The sequence below is a fragment of the Tribolium castaneum genome, chromosome 4, assembly GCF_031307605.1.
Source record: "Tribolium castaneum strain GA2 chromosome 4, icTriCast1.1, whole genome shotgun sequence".
In the NCBI taxonomy this organism is placed as follows: domain Eukaryota; kingdom Metazoa; phylum Arthropoda; class Insecta; order Coleoptera; family Tenebrionidae; genus Tribolium; species Tribolium castaneum.
This window is the reverse complement of record NC_087397.1, coordinates 9,870,693-9,894,756: the sequence shown is the minus strand read 5'-3', so window position 1 is coordinate 9,894,756 and position 24,064 is coordinate 9,870,693. Positions and strand designations below refer to the sequence as shown.

General features: G+C 31.1%; 1 protein-coding gene across 2 annotated transcripts; it reads left to right on the top strand.

Moving 5' to 3' along the window:
• The first annotated feature begins 689 nt into the window (after nucleotides 1-689).
• Cad96Ca (Cadherin 96Ca) lies at nucleotides 690-22,464 on the top strand. 2 transcript variants are annotated; one of them, XM_008202754.3, is made up of 8 exons: nucleotides 690-1,062; nucleotides 9,893-10,137; nucleotides 10,195-10,707; nucleotides 10,754-10,879; nucleotides 13,939-14,074; nucleotides 14,130-14,464; nucleotides 17,413-17,694; nucleotides 21,899-22,464. In XM_008202754.3, exons 1-8 carry the CDS (start codon nucleotides 1,011-1,013, stop codon nucleotides 22,121-22,123), a joined length of 1,914 nt encoding a protein of 637 aa, XP_008200976.1. In that variant the 5' UTR covers nucleotides 690-1,010; the 3' UTR covers nucleotides 22,124-22,464. The 2 variants fall into 2 exon arrangements, with proteins under 2 accessions (XP_008200976.1, XP_008200974.1); XM_008202752.3 differs by having other exon boundaries at nucleotides 692-1,062; nucleotides 9,890-10,137.
• Nucleotides 22,465-24,064: the final 1,600 nt, after the last annotated feature.

Sequence of the window (24,064 nt, the reverse complement as noted above, 5' to 3'; positions counted from 1 at the left end):
TTCAAAACTCAGGACAATGCAATTATTAGTTACTTTTAAAAATTATCTAACAATTAAGATATCAACACCTAAAAATAATATTATTGGTTGAATCTAACATAATTCCAAAATAATCCGTAATTAATTAACCCTGTATGCGTTGCCATTTATATTTTGTGTATGCAGCCCACAATACACATCACTGTCGTGAATTGTATAGCCACTTAATTGTTTTATTTTTAAAATAGTAATAAAAATAACATTAATAACAAATCTAACGTAAACATTTTGCCTTTAATTTGACAATGTTTAATTTCGGAAAACATTGATACATTTCCAAAATGAAAGAACTAAAAATAAGTTTCTTTTTTGTCATGATTATTAATTACTGTATTGTGTGTGATTGGTAGTCGCCGTACATTTATAGTTAATAAGTTGGCACGCCCTTTATAATCCCCGCCTCATCTTCCCACTTATGACCTTATTAGGCGAATAATAAAGTGGGAAAAGAATGCAAATGGTTGCCAACTTAGCGCGATTTTCTCAACTGTAATTGGAATAGCAGAAATGAATAAAACATGAAAAATCCAGAACCTCTCGTAACAAACAGACACCTTTCTTTTTCTTATTTTTATTTGCGCATGAAAATTGCACTTCCTTTGTTGCCTTCGCAAAGTTTCGGTACGTTATGGCCCTGAGGAAGTTTGCCGAAACAGGTGTCTCGCGTTTGAATCGAGCGCTTCGCAGAGTCCCGTTAATTTATTTTAACTGAATCGAACTTTCTAAAGAGATACCTGTCGTGGTCTCACATGGCCTACTCCATTCAGTATTCCCCCGTTCGCCATCCGACTACAACCGATTAAAAATCGCGCAAAATGAAGGAAAAAGGTTGATTTTCGCGAATGTGTGAAAATCCGTGTGAACCCCAGTGTCAGTGCGGGAAAATGTGAGTGGTTTGGGAGATTTCAACGCACGATCAAGCGAAAAATGTAGACTACATACCAAGTGAAGTGACTTAAAATTGATAAACAATGTTTTGGAATCGTTGCTTTGTTCTAATTTCTTTCACCTGGATCGTCGGAGGTAAAAGAGAAAGCGCATCTTTTTGGTTTTTTCGCGTTTTTCGTATTTGGGACAGGAAAGTAAGAGAGAAAGTTGACACAACAATTGATTATTTCAATTCGGAAGACCTTCAAAGCGCTCATTAGAAAAGTCGCGACTCGTGGCCAATGTGCCAATTCGCAAAGGAATATAATTTTGTAATCAGATGGACATGTGTAAAACAATAACCATTGTTGCAAAATACAGTTATGCAAGAACTCGTGTAAATGCTCAATTTTAGCCAAACAGCAGGAATTGTTTTGGTTCCGCTTAAATTTAAAGGTCAAGAGCAGAATTTTTCGTTTACGTCACGAAATAATTGACTTATTATCGGACTATCAGCAACAATAGCAAATACACAATGTATAATTAAGGCGTGCAATAAATTGGAAACTAAAAACGCAGACAGGTTTTAGAAAGGAACGAAAAATTGATTTGCCACATCCTGGATTGCCTTCAAGATCAATACTCATTTATCAATATTTTAATTTCAATGTGTGTTTTCAAAAGGTGATAAGTGCGATAGGGCACGCGTGCACAATTTTATAAACAAATGGCAAACACAAAACAGTCAATATCATAAAATATTTATTGTAACTGTGCTTAAAACAGGCAATATTAATTATTGTACGAGTTCACAACGAACCCACGTTATTATTGTTTAAGACTTTCAAGGCTAATATGTTAATTTATCTGAGAACTCGATTTGATAATTCTCTTAATTCGTAATCAAGTTTAGCTAACACCATTGTTACTAATTCGAGATATTTTTATAAGAGCGCTTATTTTAGAGAACACGAAAATAATAAATAGCACACATTTTTCTGTATATTTGAGTTAATATTGCGCATCAAATTGCATTTTCTCAGCAACATTTTAGATTAAAGCTGGATACTCCTACTTCAACTCAGGAATAATAACATTGTTGAATAGGGTTTAGCCCCATTCATACCTGTCTAGAGTGATTAAAATAAATACACTTTGTTGGCAAGTTTTGTGGAACACATACGATTATTTAGTGTTACACGAAAATCAAGAAACATATTCTTCTTTTTTTTGTATTGTCAAAAGTTCAGGTGAAAATTTCAAGTCAAGACAACACACAACGTTCAAGAATAAAGATTTCTTGTCAATAAATCTTGAAATCTTTGTTGAGTTCTGGATTTAATCATGTTTGTTGCCAAACAATAATTTACATATTTTATAGTCACATTTACCAGAAACTGAATTTTCCAAATCAATTGCAATTAACTATTGAATAATTTTTGAATAATTAATTTTTGGTAGATTATTATTGAAAGGAAGTTTGAATTGATATTAAACAAGTACATATTTAATTACAGTGTAAAGTTAATCCACCTTTTGTTATGTCGGGAAGTTAAAATACTACATAAAACGAAGAAAAAAAAATAAAAAAAAAACGTTTTATTTTGTTAATGTTTATGTATAAAAATGTTTTTTTATACCTGATTCAACATTTTTTAAAGTTATATCTTTGTGTAAATTGAATTAAATGGTGCTTGGATGTTGTTTTCGAAAAAGGCAAATATTTTCAACCCAGTACAACAAAATTTTAATATTTTCCTCAGTATATTTAGGGAAATTTAGTAAAATAATCGATTACTTGACCAAAAAATATGCGTGATCACTTCTAAAAAGGAAAACTAACAACATTTTCGACCCAAAACACCAATTTTGCGGTCTTTTTTTATAAAAATTTCACAAAACGGCAAAAATAACGTAATTGTATTAAATAATTATCGTTTTGCATGAAAAATAAAAAAAGACCATGTTAATAATGTGCTTTAACGCTTGAAAAATGCACAAATTGCTTCGTTTTTGAACTAATTGTGAGATTTCTCGGTTATTTTTTTGATGAAATTATATTAAACATCTTCTTTTCCAACTGAAAATGTGTGAAAATGTGAAAATACTGTTTTTCGGTAACTTTCGAATAAAAGTTATTTTTTTGTCAGTTTAATATTATAGTTTAAAAAGAAGCCTGAATTGATATTAGCTAAATAATGTTTATTAACTTAAAAACCAAATTAATTCGGTAATTGTTATGGTTATTTTTTGTCGAAATTACAAGGCAAAAGAAGGCAAACATTTTCAATCCAATTCAACGAAATTTGGTATTTTTCTCGGCATTTTTAAGGAATTTTTTTAAGATAATATCATCCATTACTTGACTAGGAAATATGCATCGCTTTTAAAAAGAAAACCTTACAACATTTTTGACCCGACTTGGAGGTTTTTTGGATTATTTTAAATAAAATTTTGCAAAAAGGCAAAAATAACACCATATTCGACCTTCTCCAAAAATTTTTGGGTAATTTTTGTTGAATAATTGCCTTTCTGTATTAAATATGAAATAAATACTATCTTAATAATGTGTTTAAACGCTCGAAAAATGCAAAAATTGCTTGGTTTTTGAACTAATTTTAAGATTTCTCTGTTAATTTTTTTACTAGATTCCACTAAACATCGTTTCCGACTGAAAATGTGCTAAAATATCTGAAAACGCAAAATACTGTTTTTCGGCAATTTTGGATTAAAAATTATAGTTTTTTTTGTAGTTTATTAGTTTAAAGAGAAATTTAAATCGTTGTTAACTAATTAATGTTTATTTACTTAAAAACGTAAGATTAAGCGCTTGAAAATGTAAAAATAAGTCTTCTTAATTCGTCAATTTTTATGGTTATATCTTTGTCGAAATTAAAATGAAATGTGAGCTTGGTTGTTGTTTTCTAAAAAGGCTAATATTTTCAACACATTTCAACGAAATTTTTGGTATTTTCCTCCGTATTGTTTAAGAAAATTTTGTAAGATAATCGATTATTTGACTAAAAAATACGCATGTTCGCTTCTAAAAAAAAAACTAAAATTAACACCATTTTCCATCCAATTCGGTTTGGGTTTATTTTTAATAAAATTTTGCAAAATGGCAAAAATAACACCATTTCCGACCTAATCCGGTGATTTTTTAGGTAATTTTGAATGTAAGTTTGCCTTTATAGATGAAACATGAAATAAAGACTATTTCAATAATGTGTTTAAATGCTTGAGAATGCAAAAATTGCTTTGTTTTTAAACTAATTTCGATATTTCTTGGTTAATTTTTGACAAAATTACACTAAGCATCTTCGTTTCCGATAAAAAATGTGCTAAAATATCCATTTTATTTTAGAAATTTTGTGAAATAATTGTGTATCTGTCGAGCCTCTGGTTAAACAACAGTCAATAGCAAACCTTTTTTGTATTCAATTTTACAAGACAAAGAACATCTAGTCAAGTTTCTTGTCAAATGAAACGTTTTTGATAAAAAAAAGTCGCAGTAGTGGAGAAACAGAATAACATTAAATTTTTAATAAAGTTGATCTAGTTGTAGGTTTCAAGTAAAAATTAAAATATGACTGCTTGGATCATAAAACACTGAGTTAAGTTGTTTATATTGTCTATATTTACGTATGGTAGCGCTCAGCTCCGTTTGCGTGTGCGTCATCTGACATTTCTGTCACTAAGTTTACATAGCAGGGGCATAGCGGTGACAAACTATCAAATACTTTTTGAGGTTACGAAGTGTTTAAATTATGAGTTGTTACAAAAAATACAGATTCACAAAACAAGAACTAATAAACGCAGAATCAAAAACCTAACGAAACGCAAATCACAAAACACAATAAACGAACAGAAAATACTTGCGATTAACACCGATAACACTTTCGACAACCATGCGACGACGTCTATAATTTACTGTCAATGTCAGTTTGACAAATTCGTGACACTTGACGGTGTTGTCGAAGTGCACATGTAAATTAATGTTCAAGGATACCACCCTTAGATAGCCCTTAGCTGTTTAAATTTGCATTGTTTTTGATAATTTTTTATAGCTTTGTGTTGGTAATGAAAAAATGAAATTGATGACGCACACGCAAATCGAGCTGACCGCCACTATATGCATCAATATGTACTATTCAAAAATGCAATTTTGCGACATTAAAATTTAATAAAATAAATTTCTGTTTGTTTGTTTGCTTTAAACCAAATCGATACGTTTATTTAGGTACAAAATTCGTGTGTCGCGCAAATAAGGTTGAATTATCTCCGAAATAACCAATTCCGCATTTCTTATCATTTAATTAAGGAGTTTTATGACTAGTAAATACTTCAAGGCATTGCCATTGAAATTCATTAACAGAGCCATTTACCTGTAGTTATCTCCATCAATATTCATTCCCAAAATAATCCATTAACCAGTCTTGCAAGATTTTTGCTAATAAAGGAACACTTCGTGACACTGACGTTAAATTCCGTTTCAATTAAACTGAGTTTTTTCAAAATGCCTGTTATACCCTCAAGAAGTAAAATAACAAATTTCACGCATGGCCAAACTTCAAACGAATGTATTATAAATCAAGCGTACGAAATCGTGCAATTGTATTCCCTGGAGAGCCTTCAGCAAATGCAAATTTCCCGATGTTGATATGTAATTATTGTGAGGCGACAGCTGATCCAGTGGAATCTCCGGAATGAAGATTTGAAATTTTATTACGAGAACGTCTCGAAAAATATCAAGTGATAGTTTAAGGTTATTTAGAACGTTTTAATTGAATTAATTTTACACGTTCCACTTATTTTTATGACCATCCACCAGATCAATAATTTCAGACGGTTGTATGAGGGTCCTCTGTGAGGAATTATTGGCTCTAATCAATATTCTATCCAGGATTATGTACTCAAATTAGTTGTAAATCAATCAGGTCGGGCAAAAATTTGAGTGCGATTGTCTCAAGTTGCAGGTAATTGCCTTATAAGTTGCAACATTTGAGCTGCGGTTCGAATTACTTGATCAAAATAGTGAGATTCCTGAAAATAAGTGATTTAGATTTGCCAAGTTGGGAACTGAGTTTGCAACTCCGTCTCGAGTTTAAGCGAAATTTTCGTAAAATCGTGATTTAGGGGCTATAACTCAGAAGGAGTATTTTTAAAAATAATAAGCTCGTTGTGTGGAAAATATCCAACGGTGCACACATGGCGAAATGTTTAAATTAAACGCCGGGTTCCTTTCGGCTCGTTAATCAACAGGGTTCATTCAAAATCTCGATTTCGCAACGAGATCATTTCATCATTGCACCGAATACACATTTTACAGTCGAATTTAAAGTGATTCTTGTCACTTCTCAATTTCCCTATAATCTGCGTGAGCGTAATTAAAAATGAAATGCGGCGAGTCTTTGAAAAGCGTTTTGCACGGCTTCCAATTACTTCGTTAACGTTGTCACTTGAACAATTTGAAATTATATGGCGAGAGAGCAATAAAACGTCTTCCTTTTATTCGAATAACGATCTTTCGGTCAATTCAAACGACTGAGGCTTCCAAGGACATGAGTCAACCTAGTTTGAGATAAACATCCTTTTCCTACAATTTCTCTTTTCGTCGACGACGCGGCGTGTCGATGGAAATCACGTGTTGCGAAAATTTACAGGAAAGAAGAGATTTATGAGGAAAGAAGGCGGTTTTGACACTTTCCGCACTCTCTCCCAGGAAAGAAAGTCAGGGATTGCCAGGTTGCCCAACAGTTAAGAATTTGGAGCGACATTTCGAACCAATCGATGAAAATTGCAGTCACATGTAAAATTTTGTTACAAAAAATTATAAAAGACTGAAATCCGGATTTCAATTTGTAAAAAATTCAATGTAAAGGCCCCGTAATGGAGTTATCGAGTCGAAATTAAATTTTATAAGTTAAGTTCAAACTGAAAAAGAGTCAAGCAACAAAAATTATTAAAACTTTAAAAAATTCAGAGAAGATATTGATAATGAAATTCCAGGTCTACTTATACTATATTATATTTTTTCCAATTCTATTTCGGAATGAATGAGTTTAATTTCAAAAAGTTTTTCCTCACAATTATAATCTATGCATTTAAGAAATGTTAAAACAACACCTCAGCCACTCCATTTTAACGGACGGGACACCTTGCACAAGTTATTAGATTTTATTTTCAGTTTTTATGAACTATATCATAGAAGTATATTTTTCAAACTGTTTGCAACCTACAGTTATTGGAGCCACATTTGTAAAATTGCAAATACGAGCAGGAAAAAAATACAAATTGATGACGGACGGGACATAAAAACCGTAAATTTTTTTAATTTACAATTATTTTTATCAAACGTGGAACCTGTTGAAACTTTTGGAACTACGAAACCGAAGAACAAGACAATGTGTAACGACTTCTGATGAATTTACCTTTTGTTTACACATGACGGATGGGACAAAAAGTTTTACATGAAAATAACTCTAAAAAATTTATTCGAACATGTTTTAATTATTAAATACTTTAGCAATATCAAAATTAGACTGTGGAAATTAAAAATTGTTGGACTTTAACAACGTAAGAAATAAGAACAACATTTATAGTAAATATGTTTGCAATAACTAGACAATAAAATTTACGAAGATAAAAAATAGTATATTAAGTATCAAGAACAGTAACAAGATTTTACCGATCGAAACCAATTACTTAGAGGAGAAGCGTAGCGACGACTCCAAATATTGTCTGAGTTAAATTTAAAAAATAGGCATGGTTCGCCTAAAAACGAGTCAATACCAAAAAAGATATTTTGAAAAAACAAATTCATTTAGACCCTAACTACTGAATGTCGATTCACCATTTCACTATAGTCAAAGTCCCTTTTAATAAGCTTTGTATTCTGTAAAAATCAATAAAATCGCTACAGAGGATGTCAATTATTTGTATTAAGTATTAAAGTCAATTATTTACAATAATTATTATCTATAACTGCAATATGATTTTCCTAAAATTGAATTAATTGGATTAAACTATTCAGGGTATTTCGAGAGTTGACATTTTCCAGCCAAAAAGTCGATCCTTTAGCTAAATTGCGTCAAAAACAAAACGAAAAATTACGAAAAAAATTGTTACATATTTCGAGTCACTAAAAACATTTTCAGATGAAAATGCAGTTTTTTATGGGAAATTTTGCTAAATAGAACTACAAGTAAAAGTAAATTTAAAAATTAAATAATAATAATAATAATAATAATAATAATAATAATAATAATAATAATAATAATAATAATAATAATAATAATAATAATATACGGTATCAGAATCGAAGTACGTGTTTTAATTTTAACCGGTAACAGAGTTCAACAAATAAAACATTTTTTTAATTTATTTGTTTTATTTATTTTTATTTTTCAATAAAAATTTCGACAATTTAAAAAAAATCAAAAAAGACAATATTTCAGAAAATTTCTTCAACAATGACGCAAACAACCGTCCAATTGTATTAGATTTGTTTGTTTCGAACGTGTATACAAGTTTTTGAGCTATAAACTAAGTTTTTGTTATCAAATACTTGTTTTATTTCACTAATCTTGTAAATTTTCCAATAATTTCTTAGAAAAAATAATAATTGAATAAAAATATACAGGGTGAGTTTAAAGTACGCATAAAATTCATACTTTTGTTGTCTCGTTTTTCAAAAAAATTCCCAAGCAGGTCAATTTTATTTTTTAAATGCTACATTTTGACACCATTGTAACATTTGTGACGTCATAGGTTTTTAAGTAATGACGTCAGTTTATTTTTTTTATGGCAACCCACATTTTTGTTTACGGTTTTTAATAGTATACTTCTTTATTTTTGTGGCAAGTATAAAAACAGATTTAAAAAAATATAAAAAAGAGGCAAAAATAAAAACAAAGACAGTTTTTTAGAATTTATGTTTGTCCGTGTGTAACTTTGTCTCAAGTAGACTTAATACATGTCAGTGAAACTTTTAGGGATTAAAACAGGAATTTTAACTTCATTAATTTCTGGGCTTATCATAAAAAACTTCTTCACTTAATGATATCTACTAGTATTTAATTTAAAATTGTATTTATTTAATTAGAATTTTTTTTGAACTAGCAATATTTTCTTTCGTATTTGTTAGACAAAACCACATTTAAGCAGTGTTTATTTTAAAATACATAAAAATTAAGATTTTTCTGCGCAGCAACTATAGTATATTAATTGATTAATTACTACTTAATTTTAATCATAAGGAATTCTAGACAAATTCTGAAAAGTTTACATGCATAGAAAAAATATAATGAGAATAAAACCCTTATCTCTGTGTAACTGTAAAAATATACTTTTAGCAAACTCACCCTGCAAAGTTTTTTGGTGTAAGAAATTTTGTCACGAAAGCCACGAATTGTTTTCAAAATTATAATTATTACTATTTATTTTCGAAAAAAAAAGGGTCCGAAAATCCTGCCATAAATACTAATTGCTTGTGTGTATTTGAAAATTAAAATGTATTAAAGCGAATATGCCGTAGTCTTTAATTTAGTTTTTCATATGACCAACATGAAACGAACCTCGACAAATGATTTTGATTGAATTTTTTACTCTTTGAACTTGTTTCGCTTTGACTTGAAGTGAAGTAAATTTTGTAGGTATGTTCTTTAACTTCAGATTTAAACTCGTATTTTTATTACCCGCCAGAGTACTTGAAACCACATATTTGCCGTATATGCAAATGTCTTTTAATAAAAATAAAAATCAAGTGGATGAAGGTCTCGAAATTCTTCCCCGAATTGTTTACATAATCAAAGCCCCATATTTTGCATACTTTCTGTGGCAAATCCGGGATCTATTGACGTCACAGTTATTTCCACACGAGCTGCCTGTTCAAGCATCAACTTTCACTTATTAGCTTTGGGTGTTGTGCTCATTCATAATTCTTGTTTTCATCTTCAATCCCTTCAATTACTTGAAATTCCAGTAGAATGCCAACTCAGCGACAACACTCCTCCCACCATGTGGTTAGACCGGAACTGGCAAATTCCCGAATCGGAACCTGTGGGAAGCAAAATAATCCAGGCGCACGGTAGAGACAATGAGGGAGGGCGCGTTATTTACGGCCTAGAGCCCCTCCAGTCTTTAGGGAACGAAAAACCAACCGAGAAACTACCTTTCCGGATAGATCCTTACACGGGAATCGTCTACTTGAACGAATCCTTGCAAGGACGAGTAATAAACAATTCAGCATCCTTTTAGAATTCAAACGAAGCCAAATGCATTTTTCAGGGAGGTCAGAACGTGCGGCTGTATGTCACAGCGTCTGATGGCGAACTAGCGGCCAAGTTTGAGGTTTTTGTCAACATTTTGAAGGATTCGGACCCGAATTCGAGCCTTAATTTCCCGGGAAGTAAACAAAATGGGTTGGTACCGCCGCCTTTTCTCACTATTCCGAATTTTAACCAACGTCCGAAAAGCCCCACAACGGCTACGTCAAGACAACCGCACTTTCAACCAAAACCAAACGTTACGACCCTTCTAAGACCGATTAAAATCGAACCAGTTAAAAATGAAATTGATGAAAAAGAGGAAGCAACGACGAGGAAAATCACTAAGACGACACCGACAGTTCAACCCCTTAATAAAACTATAGACCAAGCGGTTAAAACACCACCTGATTTGGCCGTTACTGTTGTACCAATTATCTCAGTTTGTGCTGTGTTTCTCATGGTTGGCATCATTGCCATAGTTTTTAGGAAGAAAATACATTTAGGGAAACCCAAAAGTTCCAAAGACGATATTGTAAGTCACTTTCTTGCATAAAAATTTAAATAATCATTTTTTGTAGAGGAAACCATCTTCAGGTGCAATTGTTCTACCAGAAGACACAACTATTGGTATGCAACAATGGAGAGGACCCACAGCTTTCAACAATCGCTACGAACTGTGGGAACGTGAAGTAAACCGTTCACAGGTATTTATCACTTGGGTACTAATTTAGTAATAAACAGCTAGTCATTTATTAAGTAAAATTTTGTAAATGATCGGTAAAATAATCGAAATGTTAAGTGGCAATTTATGTTTAAAAAAGTTTTGCTAAGAAAAAATAATAATACTAAATGCCGTGCACTTTCTTAGCGTCCACTCCCTAGTGTACATTTCTAAAATTTCACTGGTGTAAATCGCTCTTTAACGGACAAAATTGTTCAAAGAATACACTAGTGAATAACATCCAAATTACACTAGAAAGTGGACGCAAAAAAAATTAAACTGCTGTACTTATGAAAGGTTACACATATACCTACGTATTTAACACCCACTTGCTAGATTTGAACAAAAACTAATTTTGTCGTGAAAAAGTAAAAAGTGTAGTTGCACCCTCTTATTATTACTCATTTGCATAGATCAATTTTTTTAAATACAGACTGAACCAAAAGTAACGCATAATTATTCATATGTTTGTTATTAAGTCATTAAAAAAAATTCGAACAGGTCAAATTAATTTTTATTTCCAAAAATGTACTCAAAAACTGACCATCATGTCAGGTGATGTCATTATTAAATTTTTTTATTAAAATATATTAAATTTCACTATGCGAGTGTATTTATTGTTATTATTCAATATATAAAATAAAAATAATTTGGATATAATTTATAAAAAAAATGTTGGCCAGTGTTACTGATTTTTTTTATTAGTGTATTAGATAGTATACATTTTTATCTTTATGGTAAGTAGATATAAAAGAATTAAAAAAAATAAAGCAACATAAAAAAATAAAAAACGAAGAATTTTTTTTAAATTTATTTTTCATTTTCTTATTATTTTTTTCATTTTACCAGAAAGATAAAGATGTGTACTTCTTAAAACAGTGAACAAAAATGTAGATTGTCATTAAAAAAAAATAAGAATGACGTCAAGTCAAAAATGAATGAGCATTTAAAAAAATATACTCTAACTACTCGAGATTTTTTTTTGAAAAATGACTAATAAGTAATAACAAAGATATGAACTTTGTACATCACTTGTGATTCAGTCCATAATATAATAATATTTAATAGTATTTACTGTTTTCACACAGAGTTTATATTTTTTACCCAGCGATTATTTTTTTTACCTATTACGTCTATTACTTTTACCTAGCAATTATTCTTATTATTATTATTACCTAGTACTTAGACTTTACTGCTTACACCTAGCGTTTATTCATTATTGCCATAACTGACCACTGAATAATTGAAAAATAAATATTTTTTTACACAAGTCGTAGATAATAATCTCCAGCATCTCCTAAAGCTTTTCAAGTATACAGGCTATTTCAGGTATAAGCTACAAAACAAGCTATGTATTTTTTAATGGAACATCTTACGTTTTATTAAATTTTGGACGTAGCTTTTAATAATGATGAACTTGATCTAAACTTGCATTGGTCGATACTGTTTAGTTTTTAAAATACCCAATTTGATTTTTTTGATGAAAACACGTTTTTTTTAAATTTATTACACAAAAACTAAGAATCACAGAAAAGTGAAACTTTTACCACATTAAAGGGAAAAGTTTAAGCTCGAATCTGTACCAATTTTGTTTAGCGCATTCTAATTAGGAAAGTAAAATAGTAAAAAGTTTTTAAAAGTTGAAGAATAACTTGAAAAAGATAATGGAACACCAATTTTTTGTTTTTGCTTCTCAAAGATTATTAAATCTAAAAACAAGTTTCAAATGCCTAAAATTAATAACTAAAAAGATATTTGACTTTAAAAGTTAACTTCAGCAACAAGCCCCACCTTGAGAAGTATTGGAGTTCTAATAATGACAGTCTTCTGAAAATTTTTATACAACCATAATCCGTTAGGTCCTAAACAATGACTTCAAAAAATCGATAACTCTGCCATTTTTAAAAATTTTGAAATCTTTTTGGCTCATTTGAAACAGAAGGTTTAGATATACCACCGTTTAGATCTTTTCTTTAGTGTTTTCGAATTTCTAAAAAAAGTTAGCAAACCTCTTTTTAAGATTAAGTATTTAGTTCTTCAAACACCCACAACTAAAAATTTTCAAATAAAATGCCGCAATTTAAACATCCCTATACTTATGTGTAACAGTTTTCAAGTTATATCAACTTTTTGTTGGCTTTGAAAAATTCATTAGCCATAGCTCTTTCCGTACAAGTTGCCATGAAAACGTGGGTAAAATATAAGAAATCAAAGTTTTTTAAATCTGAATTCAATAAATTTATTTTATTTTAACTTTTAATAAAGAAAGCAACATTTTACACAGAACTTATCGTGTATTTAATGAGGAATGTTTCTTTGGCAAACTGTGCAAAAGTATCTGTGTCTAGTAAGGAATTTCCGGCAATGTCAAAGAAAACCAACATACCTTGAAAATTATCACAGATAAGCATAGGGATTGCTACAACAAATCATTGCAGAATTAAATTTTTTTCTACCTAGTGAAATAAAAATTGGGGCATTCCTTTTGAAAAAACAGACTTACAGTTTGTTGAAGGTGTTCAAAAGTATCGTTAGGATTTTGGAGTTTGTAACCTTTTTTTCCAATTTTGAAAGATATAGGCTTTCATTTTTGAATGTTTAAATACGATTTTAAAACTTTAAAAATGGCAGAATTGAAAGGTAGCAACCCAAAAATTTTCAAAAAAACGTAATTATTTCGAAAACGACTAAATTTAGGTGTAGGGAAAGTTGATAAAAATCCACTTGAAATAATTCGAGTTACTCAAAAACGCAGTAAACTACATATCTTTCTATTTAAAATAATAATAATACCGATGAGTTTGGGAATAACCGGAAGTACCGTCATGTTGACAAACATACGTTTGTACTATAGCTAATTTCGTAAACACCCTGTATACTTGAAAATAATTTTAGGTAAGTCGAGAGTTACTATCTACGGCTAGTAAAAAAAAGATTAATTTTGAAACATTTATTAAAGGTCAATAATGGATATTTCAAATCGTTGAAACGTTTAATTTTTTCCCTTCACATTAAGGATTTTTTGTTATTTTTGTTCTAAAGGCCAGTCATCAAATTTCCGCCCCAATCAAGGACTCCGACCACTGGGAGTTCCCCCGACACCGTTTGAAATTTTTCAATATATTGGGCGAGGGAGCATTCGGCCAAGTGTGGAAATGCGAAGCTTCCGATATTGACGGTTTGTAAAAACTTGCAATATTACTGTAAAGGTCACTTTTTCGCGTATTGTGCAGGTAAGGAGGGCGTTTCCGTGGTAGCGGTGAAAACCCTGAAAGAGAACGCGAACGAGAAGGAGAAATCAGATTTGCTTTCGGAGCTTCGCGTGATGAAAATGCTGGAAACTCATCCAAATGTCGTGCGACTTTTGGGCTGTTGTACGGACAAAGAGCCGATATTTTTGATTATGGAATATATCAGTAAAGGCAAACTGCAAAGTTATTTACGAAATTCACGAGCAGAGAGGTATTACAACAACATGCACGGCCAAAGCAAATCGCTAACGTCGAGGGATCTCACATCTTTTGTGTATCAGGTCGCCAAGGGAATGGAATTTCTGTCCGCTAATGGGGTACGTATGGGGGGTATGTAATTATAAAATCGAAGACGGGATCGGGGTCGCACGTGTGGGGGGGTAAGCCGGGTATAAAGGAAACCAACGCTTCTGTGAATTCTCGTTTAGAGTAATTGACTATTATTTCTCGTTGAGGAGAAATTGTAGCTTCGATAGTTTTTCTGCGTGGTACGGGCGAAGTTAATTTTAACTCTATACAACCGAAATAGCGAAATATTTTATCAGATTCTCCATTAAGTTTTTAGACAGTGTAATTATCCAATGAGCAGAAAATGTCTTGTAAATGTGAAGAAATTTTAATTAGATTCTGAAAAATGCCGAAAAAATTATGAATATTTTATAATCGAGAGTACGGAGTCCAAATCCGAATCACCCAAAATAATAGGTGTATCTTAGTCAGATTAAATTCTTACAAAAAATATTGATTCGTTCCTTTTTTGCCAAATGTGTCCGAAAAGTAGAGGTGAACATACGAAAACACCAGCGAAAACACAAATAAATAGCTTGTAGCTCTATCGGATTTAAAATATTGGGCACCAAGAATTAATACAAAAAAAGAATAAAAAAAATCGAACAGAAAAAAATCAGTATTTTTTTCCCAAAAACACCAGGTCAAAAAAAATCGATATAAGACAGAAAATGTAGAATAAAAAATGACATTTACAAGTTTTCAAAATATCAAGCTTCAAAAATCTCAATAAAAATTTAATAGTGCACTCGAGCTTACCACAAAACACAAGACTATTCCAAGAAAGACAAACTAAATATTTATCAAGAATAATTGTCTCTAAATTATTAATAAAGAAAAACTTTGGAAAAATCAAACTGCAAAAAACAATTAGAAAACTAAAGAATTTTCTGAAAATACTACTAGCTTTAAAGAATTTTATAAGAAATTTGATATGGACACCGTTCTAGAAATAAAAGTATTTAACTGACTTTAAAAAATCGAACTATAAAAGAATTTTGGGCGACTGAAAAGTATTGAGAACGTTTTATTTACAAAAATAATTCTCTTAATTTTTAACAAATTAAGAAAGTCTGATAAAGAAATTTTCCAATTTGAATAAAATTTAGTGCACATGTTTGAAATATCTAGCTAAAAAAAAAGTTATGAACACCGAAGAACAATTTGTGGAAAGATCATTTTAAAAAATTCGTCTCTACTTTTCGGCAGAGACAACAAATAAACTAAGAAAATAAGATGTCTTATATAGAAAAATGGCATTTAAAACTTTTAACAATATCAAGCTGCAAAAGATAATTATATATAATTAAAGAAACTATTATTTGATTGCAAAAGATGGCTAGGGTATTCGTACCCATTGAGACTAAAAAAAAATCAAATTTAAATAAATTTCGATAAAAAAACCTTCCAAATACTTGTATCATGTCACAAAAAGCGTTTGGAGAAATATTTTAAAACAGACTATAGAGAAATACCAGCTTTCCACACAAATTGTCTACAAACAATATATAATTATAATTTAAGAACACATTTTGATGCCCTACAAGATATTTGGAAAGACTATAAAACTATACAGAAATCCCAGCATTGGATACTTAATTATGGCAAAGATTTGCAACATATACCACAAAAAATTCAATGAAGACATCTTTCAATTAAAAAATTAGTACTGACTTTAAAATACGACTGAACCAAAAGTAATGCAGAAATTTTATTGTTGAGAGTAATTTTTCAAACAAATCCTCAAACAGATCGACTTTATTTTGACAACATAGTAACAATTTGATGTCATTGGTTTTTGAGTTACAACGTCTTTTTCAATTTTTTTGTAATTGCAACATTTTTGTTTACTGATTTTGTTAGCAAATTTCTTTATCTCCCTAGTATATTCAAAAAAAAAATTAAAAATTAATTAAATAAATAAAATTATCGATAATTAGGTATGAGGTCCACACAAAATGCACACATTTTGTTCTTGCCTTATTTTATAAAGAGCAAATGTCTTTTCTACCCATATATTTTTAAATAATCAGGATGCAAAACTCGTAAAATAAAACCTAAACACAAGAAAAACAAAATACTTTCAACCCTTATAAAATAAAGAAGGAACAGAAAAATGTAAAAGTCGTAAAATTGATTTCAATAAAAACGTTAAATCAAAACATGTAATATTCAATGTTTCAATAAATAGGCCTAAAAAATTAGGAATACTAAAAAACTTGCAACTGATGCTCACCTCTGAGATTTTTATGGGCTTGCAATAAAGCACAAAAGAATGGTATTTAGAAGTTATTTTCGAATCAAAAACAATTGTTAGAATTTAACCGAGGAAGTACAGAGCTGTAAAGGAATGTTAGGGGACAGAAAAGTATCGAGAAGCTGCTAATTACAATAATTCTCTAAATTTTTAGTAAAACAAAGAATATTCAATTGAAAAGTTTTCTAATTTAAATAAAGTTTTGTAAAATTGTTTCAAAATATTCACGAGTAGCTACCTATAAAAGGAAAGTTAGAGAAACCGAAGAAAAAAGTGTAGAAATATTATTACTATTAAGTATATTTCAACAAATAAAACATAAAAACTATTTAAAAATAGCATCTTAAAGTACTTTACTAGTAGGCAGTAGCAAGCTTAACAGGATTTTGAGAAAGAACTTTAGAATAAAGCTGCAAAAGGTGTTATTGAGTCGCAATCAATTTTTGTTTGAACCAAAGCATGCTAGCTGAATGTTTTTTCGATTTGTTGAGTTCTTTACGTTTTTCCAGTCCCAATTCATCTCTCCTGAAAAAACCAATCCAAAACCCTCACAGCTGCTTTCTTATATAATTAAAGTAATCCGAGAGGCAAACTCCCATCACGTCCTCTCTGCAGGAACAAAATCCTTGTCCTGCCAAAGTTTGAAAAACACCATCCCTTGCACCAAACAATCGCCTGGTTTAAATTTCGCCAAATTTAATGAACTCTTCAACTTTCCAGATAATCCATCGGGACCTTGCCGCCCGCAACATCCTCATTACGGAGGAGCATACGTGCAAAGTGGCCGACTTTGGCTTTGCTAGAGACGTTATAGTCTCACACGTTTACGAAAGAAAGAGCGAAGGAAGACTCCCGATCCGGTGGATGGCCCCTGAGTCACTTTACGATAACATTTTTTCGGTCAAGTCGGACGTGTGGAGCTTCGGGGTGCTAATTTGGGAGGTGGTAACACTGGGCAGCACCCCCTACCCGGGGCTATCCGCCGCCGAAGTCATGAAAAAGGTAAATAATTCCGCCTGCGATATTTAAATGCTTTCGGCTTTTATCGAGACAAGCTCACATTACGCGATGAGAAACTGTCGCTTCTATTTTCGTATTTACGTGTTTCCTTTAGGAAACGATGCTGTTTGAGTAATACAATCGGTTGTGTTAAGAAGATGCTGGGGGCTTATATTGACGCAATATTTTTCTTTGTCTCTTCGTGTTCCAATGATAAATGATCGACTTGTTATAATGGAAATGTTTGAACGAATTTGCCACGGATTCAATCACAATCTTGTCGCATAATTGCAACGAAGTGACGCCGAGACATTTTGTATTTGTGTTTACTTCCCGTAATTGGAAACGAGGCAAAACATTGCCAGAAAAATTTAAAACAACTCTGAACTTTATTTTATTCCACTTGCGCACACAAATATTTGAAGCTTTTAAATTCAAAGTTGGTCTAATCTACTTTGTGTAAGCTCCACTGTTTTAAAGCTGCAAGGCAGGCAAATAATATATTAGCACAAAGTAGATTTTTACGTTCATTTTTTACGCCCAGATAAGACAACTCACAGGCGTTGGCGGATATTTCTAATTACTTTAAACATTACGATTATTTGAAAGCGCACTCGTTTACTCTTCAGAATATGTCCTCTAACATTTTTCACGAGCTTATCGTGAACCCTTCGCCGACACTCCAGACGCTCCATTACCCCGTCTAATCACACGAATTGTGAAATGATTGATTCGATCAACAACCCTATTTTTTCACCTTCTACTTCACAAAGCTACAGCAATTGTGTCTCTTTAGAAAAATATCTATACGAAAGCTCTATCGATTTCACGCAACAGTTGCCCGAATGAATTATTAAGTGAAGTGAACGTTATTAGTTTCAAATGAATGACTGTTTCATATGCAGAGCAACTGAATAAAGGCATGTGACTTGCTTCTGCCAAGTTTCGATTTATTTCGCGATTTTGTAAGGTTTTACTTAATTGAGAAAGTTTTCCGGATGTTCATTATCTCCGCTTTTTATTTCCTTACTTCTCTTAATGAAAGTCGAAAAGTGGTAACGTTTCAACAAGAATTGTCGAAACACGCTTTTTATTTATTTGTTTAAATAACTCTCCGTTTTCAACAAAAATACAGTATTTGCATTTTCTCTCTGATGGACCTTGTATTTGCAAGCTCAAACTGCTTGTTATCTGGACTTGGCTTTTCTTCGCTTCATTCCGCTCCTGAAAACTTAATATCCGAGTTGGAAAAAAATCCTAGGTAAATTCTGTGAGGATAACAAATTTGTGTGTCACGTGCTAAGACATAATGATCTAAATAATAATCAATACGTCTTATGTCCGAAAATATGGTATTCATTTACAATTTTAATTAAGTGTTAAACAAAAATTGATTAAATGTAGGTAAATATATATTTAATTCAGTTTTGCAACATCTAGCTACAAAAGGTAGGAAGACTGAACAACAAATTATCAAAAATAATAAAAACAGCTAAGGAAATAACTTAAAAAAGTATAATTACTTATTCATTTATACCTTTAACATATCGAAAAATTGTTGGGAAAACTTTTTGGAATATTACCTTCAAAACATTTTATAGGCTTGCTATAAAGCACAAAAGAATTGTATGGGAGCCCCTCACCAAAGAATTTATCTGACAGAGCTTTAAAAGAATGTTAAAGGATTGAAAAGTGTTTAGAAGCACCTAATTACAAGAATAGAGTTTACAAAAAAACACCCACAGATAACTTATATACTGATTTTCCTTTGTCTTTTTCTGTCTAGTTTTTTTAATATATTCACAAAAAGTTTTGAAAATTTTTTTCTGGTGTCTAGTTTGACATTCGTTATTTACGTGATAAACTAATTGTTAAAAATTTTATTTGCTTTAAAATATCGTCAAGTGAATATAGATTAAGCCCAAACAACTTTTGTTTTGTTTGCGGTAAAATTATCCTAAGAAAACCTGGGAAATTTAAGGGATGAGATTGTGAACGTTTCCATCAAGATTTAAAGTCTTATGAAAAGTGGTATACCAAGGATTTTGGGACAAAAATATGTTAGCCAATTACTGTTGGTTACAATAAGAGAAATTGACACTTATCAGTGCAAAAAGAAGCAATCTGTGTTATTTTTAATTTTGCAAAAGTTTTGAAGCAATCTTGTTTGTGACGTCTTTGGCATACGTTATTGACGGCATTAACAAATTGTTAAACATTATATTTTCTTTAAAATATCATCAGATGTTTGTAAAGTAAGCTCAAGCAACTTGTTCTATGTTTGTGTTTAAATTATCGTAATAAAACTTGAGAAGCATAAGTGATGAACATGGTGAACGTTTTCATCAACATTTAATGTCTTATGAAGTGAGGTATTATTTTTTTTTTTACATTAAGATAAACTGACCCTGATAGTACAAAAGAAGAAGCAATCAGTGACATTTTCAATGTTTCAAACAATTTCAAATACTGATACTTTAAAATGAATATTTAAGAAACTTGAGATCTCATTTTTTTTTCAACTTCAGTATCAGACTTAGGGTTAATTAAAAACGTTGTAAACTACTAAACTAGTGTAATTACAACGGTTTTTAATTAAATAAGTATGTTTAACTAAGAAAAAAAGAAAGTTGGAGAAACTAAAGGCAATCTGCAGAAATATGATCGTAAAAAATTCCCGAGCTTTCAAACCTTTTACAACATCAAGCTGCAAAATATAATGTTTGAGGAGACTAAAAAATATTCATTAATAATAATAGTTGAGGCCATTGGAGGGCATTCAGAACTGCCAGCTTAAAAGAATTATCGATTTGTAAAAAAATAAGAAAATTTTCTGAGAATTTAAATAAAATTCAGTAGAAATCTAGATAAGAAGATTTGAAAATATTTTGTTACAAGAGAACATTTGGAGAAATATCAGCTTTAAATATTATAGAACATAATTCTAGGTTTGAAACATAACACAAAATAATTCTGTGAAAGGCATTCTCATTAAATAAAATCAGTACTGACTTCTAAATATCAAGATGCAGTTAAGGGATTAAAATGTCTTAAAAATTAGAAGCCCAGAAGAAATCTCTCGATATTTATGTCTTGAAATATTTTTAATAGTGTTTGTTTGTGCGTTCAGGTAACTTTTCTTTTTCATTTTAATTTGTCTTTTTTTACCATCATCTAATTTTAACGTATCAAGATGTACTGTAAAGAAGAAAATAAAATTTAGTGTCGAGTCGATGCCGGTTCCATGTATGTACATATTGTCTGATAATAAATTTATTTGATTTGATATGAGATTTGTAATAAAACAAATAATAATCGAAGAAGGGAATTTTTCAATTAAATATACAGTGAGAGTCTACTAAAAGTATATTTTTACTCTATTTCAAAAAATATGAATTCACTTTGTCAGTGAATTTTTTCAGTTTTTCTCTACTATTTCTTCTAATTTCTTGACATATTCTTGAGAATAAGCGATGCTTAAATGTTTTGTTGTGCAAAAGATCAGTACAAAAGTCGCTAGCTACAAAAAACAAAACAATTTTTTGCTCAAAACACCATTGTTTTAGAATAACACTAGAAACAATAAAATTTTGATTAAGTATTAGTTTCATATTTTTAATTATAATTAAGGAAGGGTAGAAAAATTCTAAAAAAAATCACAGACAAAAAATTGTTTTTTAATTTAATAGCAAACGCCGATTTCTGCGCGAGTATTAGTTTTTGAGATATAGTGAAAAATACTTTCACAAACTCATTTATTTCCGTAGAAACGTTTCAAAACATTTGTCTTCATAACTTTAATTCTCTTTATAGAAACCGAAAAATAACAGTGTTGTTTACGCTCTAGCCGTCGAAACACGCTTTTTTGGAATAACTTTCTATTTGTTTTACTAAAATTTTCCCCGCCCCTTGTATTTGCAAGCTCAAACTGCTTGTTATCTGGACTGGTCCTTTCTTCGCTTTATTCCGGTGACTGGAAACTAAAAATATCCGGGTTGGAAAAAATTTCCAACATAAATTCTGTGAGGAAAACAAATCTTTATCTCGTGGCCTTATCTTAGTCAATCACGGGCTGGCTTTCTGCCCCATCCGTTCAAATAAATCTCATTTAGCGAATCCCCGGCCATAAATGTTTAATAGAAGCGATCCGCGTGAAAAATGATCCACTTTATTTAGTGTAATGTTTTGTTTATTTGATTTTGTGCAGGTCCGAGATGGCTACAGATTGGACAAGCCGGAGCACTGCCGTCGTGAACTTTACAACATAATGTATTATTGTTGGGACAAAGACCCGAAACAGCGGCCGTCGTTTGGAGAATGCGTCCAGCTGCTCGAGAAGCTTCTAATGACAGAAACCGATTATATCGAATTAGAACGCTTCCCTGATCATTCCTATTACAACATGATGAGTTTGAGTGGCGAAAAACTCTAACGTTTGCACAAAGTTTTGTTGTTATAAGTTAAGCTCACTCCCAGTGGTTGTTACAAAGAAATAACCAAAGTTATGACAAACAGTTTTTCACGCGGTTTAAATTATTTATGGTAGCTTTAGTGACAAGACTGTAAGTTAGTTAAGTTCGAGTTAGTTTAATTGTAATTGTGTGCTCCAACTTTATTATTGTATTAATCCTGAGAAGGGCACTTTCAGCCCAATTAAAGTGATGCGAACAAAGAAGGGCGGTAAGTACCTGCAAGTCCGGTGTCGTTAACTTAACTCACTAAATTATAATTTTTATTTTATTACATTGTGCAATAAAAACGAAAACATTTAAAGGCTCTTATTTCACTCCCTCAACACCCTCGACTTTGCTTTGATACACCCACTCGACTGAAATAAAACACAAAAGCTACAAAAATATACTAATTTGCACTCCTCTCACTAGAATAGAAACTACGGAGGACTATAGCTTAGGAGACAAAACGAGATTCAAAATAGCACCCAAAAAATTAAAACGGACGCTTCGAGCGTTTTCAATTGATTTAAACTCAACCAATTCACTAAAACTTGGGAAAATGCAGAAATGTTGTGCTTTTTTGCACTCTTAACAGACTAAGAAAAACTGACGACTAAAATTTTCATAAAAAACATGAGAAATAAAATTTCAAATTTGCGCTTCGTCCCGTATTTTTCAAAATTCTGCGAATACGGTTAAAAATACGAGAAAAATGTTAGGAAGAAAGTTGTAAAGAATTAAATTTCCTTTAAAAAAGTCCGTAAAATCATCTCTCTATCTTTAAGGGTTTAGGCCTCAAAGACGTTCAAAGACGCTCAAGCAACAAATTTGTTTCATTTTCTGGTGGTCAAGTAACAAGTTAATTCATACTTAAATCGTAGAATAAAGATCATAGTGTCGCGGATCTTTTTATACCAAATTTAATTATTTACAGCTTTGTTTCCTAAACTTTTTTTGTATCTTCAACTGTATTCCCAGCGTTTTGATAAATATGCGACGGTGCGCAAAGAAATATGCTTCGAATATTTTGCTAACGCAGCGAATACAGTTGAAGATACAAAAAAATCGTTATAAACAAAGTTGTAGAAAATTAAATTTTCTACAAAAAAATCCGCGACTCCATATTTCTATCTACAACAGTTTAAGTATAAATTAACCTTCCAATACTTGACCATCGGCCAAATGAAGCAAATCCGTCCCTTTAGCGTCTTTAAATGACTTTAGGGTCTAAATGGTTGAAGATATTAATGTGGTCTCGCGGACTTTTTTGTAGAAAATTTAATTCTCTACAACTTTCTTCCCAACATTTTTCTTGTATCCGTAACCATATTCGCAGCGTTTTGAAAAATATGGAGCAGAATGCGAATAGGTGAAGTTTTGGATTTTTTTAAACATAGTTTGCGACATAATTTTTGAATCATTTTTATCTTTCATAATTGAGAATTTAATGCTCTATCTGCCTGTATTTTTTTATTTGCTTTGTGCTAACCGTTACACAAATACAAAAATTTTTTAAAATTAATTTCCCAGAAAACTTGGACGCTCTCTGGGCGACAATAACGAAACTACAGAGAACGGGAACGTTTTATTTACGTCGTTTCGTATCCTAACCTTTAGAAATCCGTAGTAGAAAATACTATATTTGTCCGACTTTTCATTTTAAATATTAAAAGTTAAAATGATTACAGTGGAGTCAAAACTAAATTTCATAAAGGGTTGTTTGCCAGTAAAGTCATGCAGCATTCATGATTTTCAAGTAATATTGCTTACAAACACTAGTTTGCCTCAGGAAGCTGACCTAGAAACTAATGCCGTTTTGTACCATTATCAAAGAACAATAACCGTAACAATTATGAATGCAAGTCTAAGAGCTTGTAAGCGTTTATTGCGATAATAAGGAAAAAGTAGTTTTATTTGAA

Bases quoted from the DNA above. Each gene is read 5' to 3' on its own strand.
- Cad96Ca (XM_008202752.3), top strand. From the start codon at position 1,011: ATGTTTTGGAATCGTTGCTTTGTTCTAATTTCTTTCACCTGGATCGTC. The intron at 10,880-13,938 runs GTATTTATCACT...TTTGTTCTAAAG, and splicing joins GTGAAGTAAACCGTTCACAG to GCCAGTCATCAAATTTCCGC. The intron at 17,695-21,898 runs GTAAATAATTCC...GATTTTGTGCAG, and splicing joins CCGCCGAAGTCATGAAAAAG to GTCCGAGATGGCTACAGATT.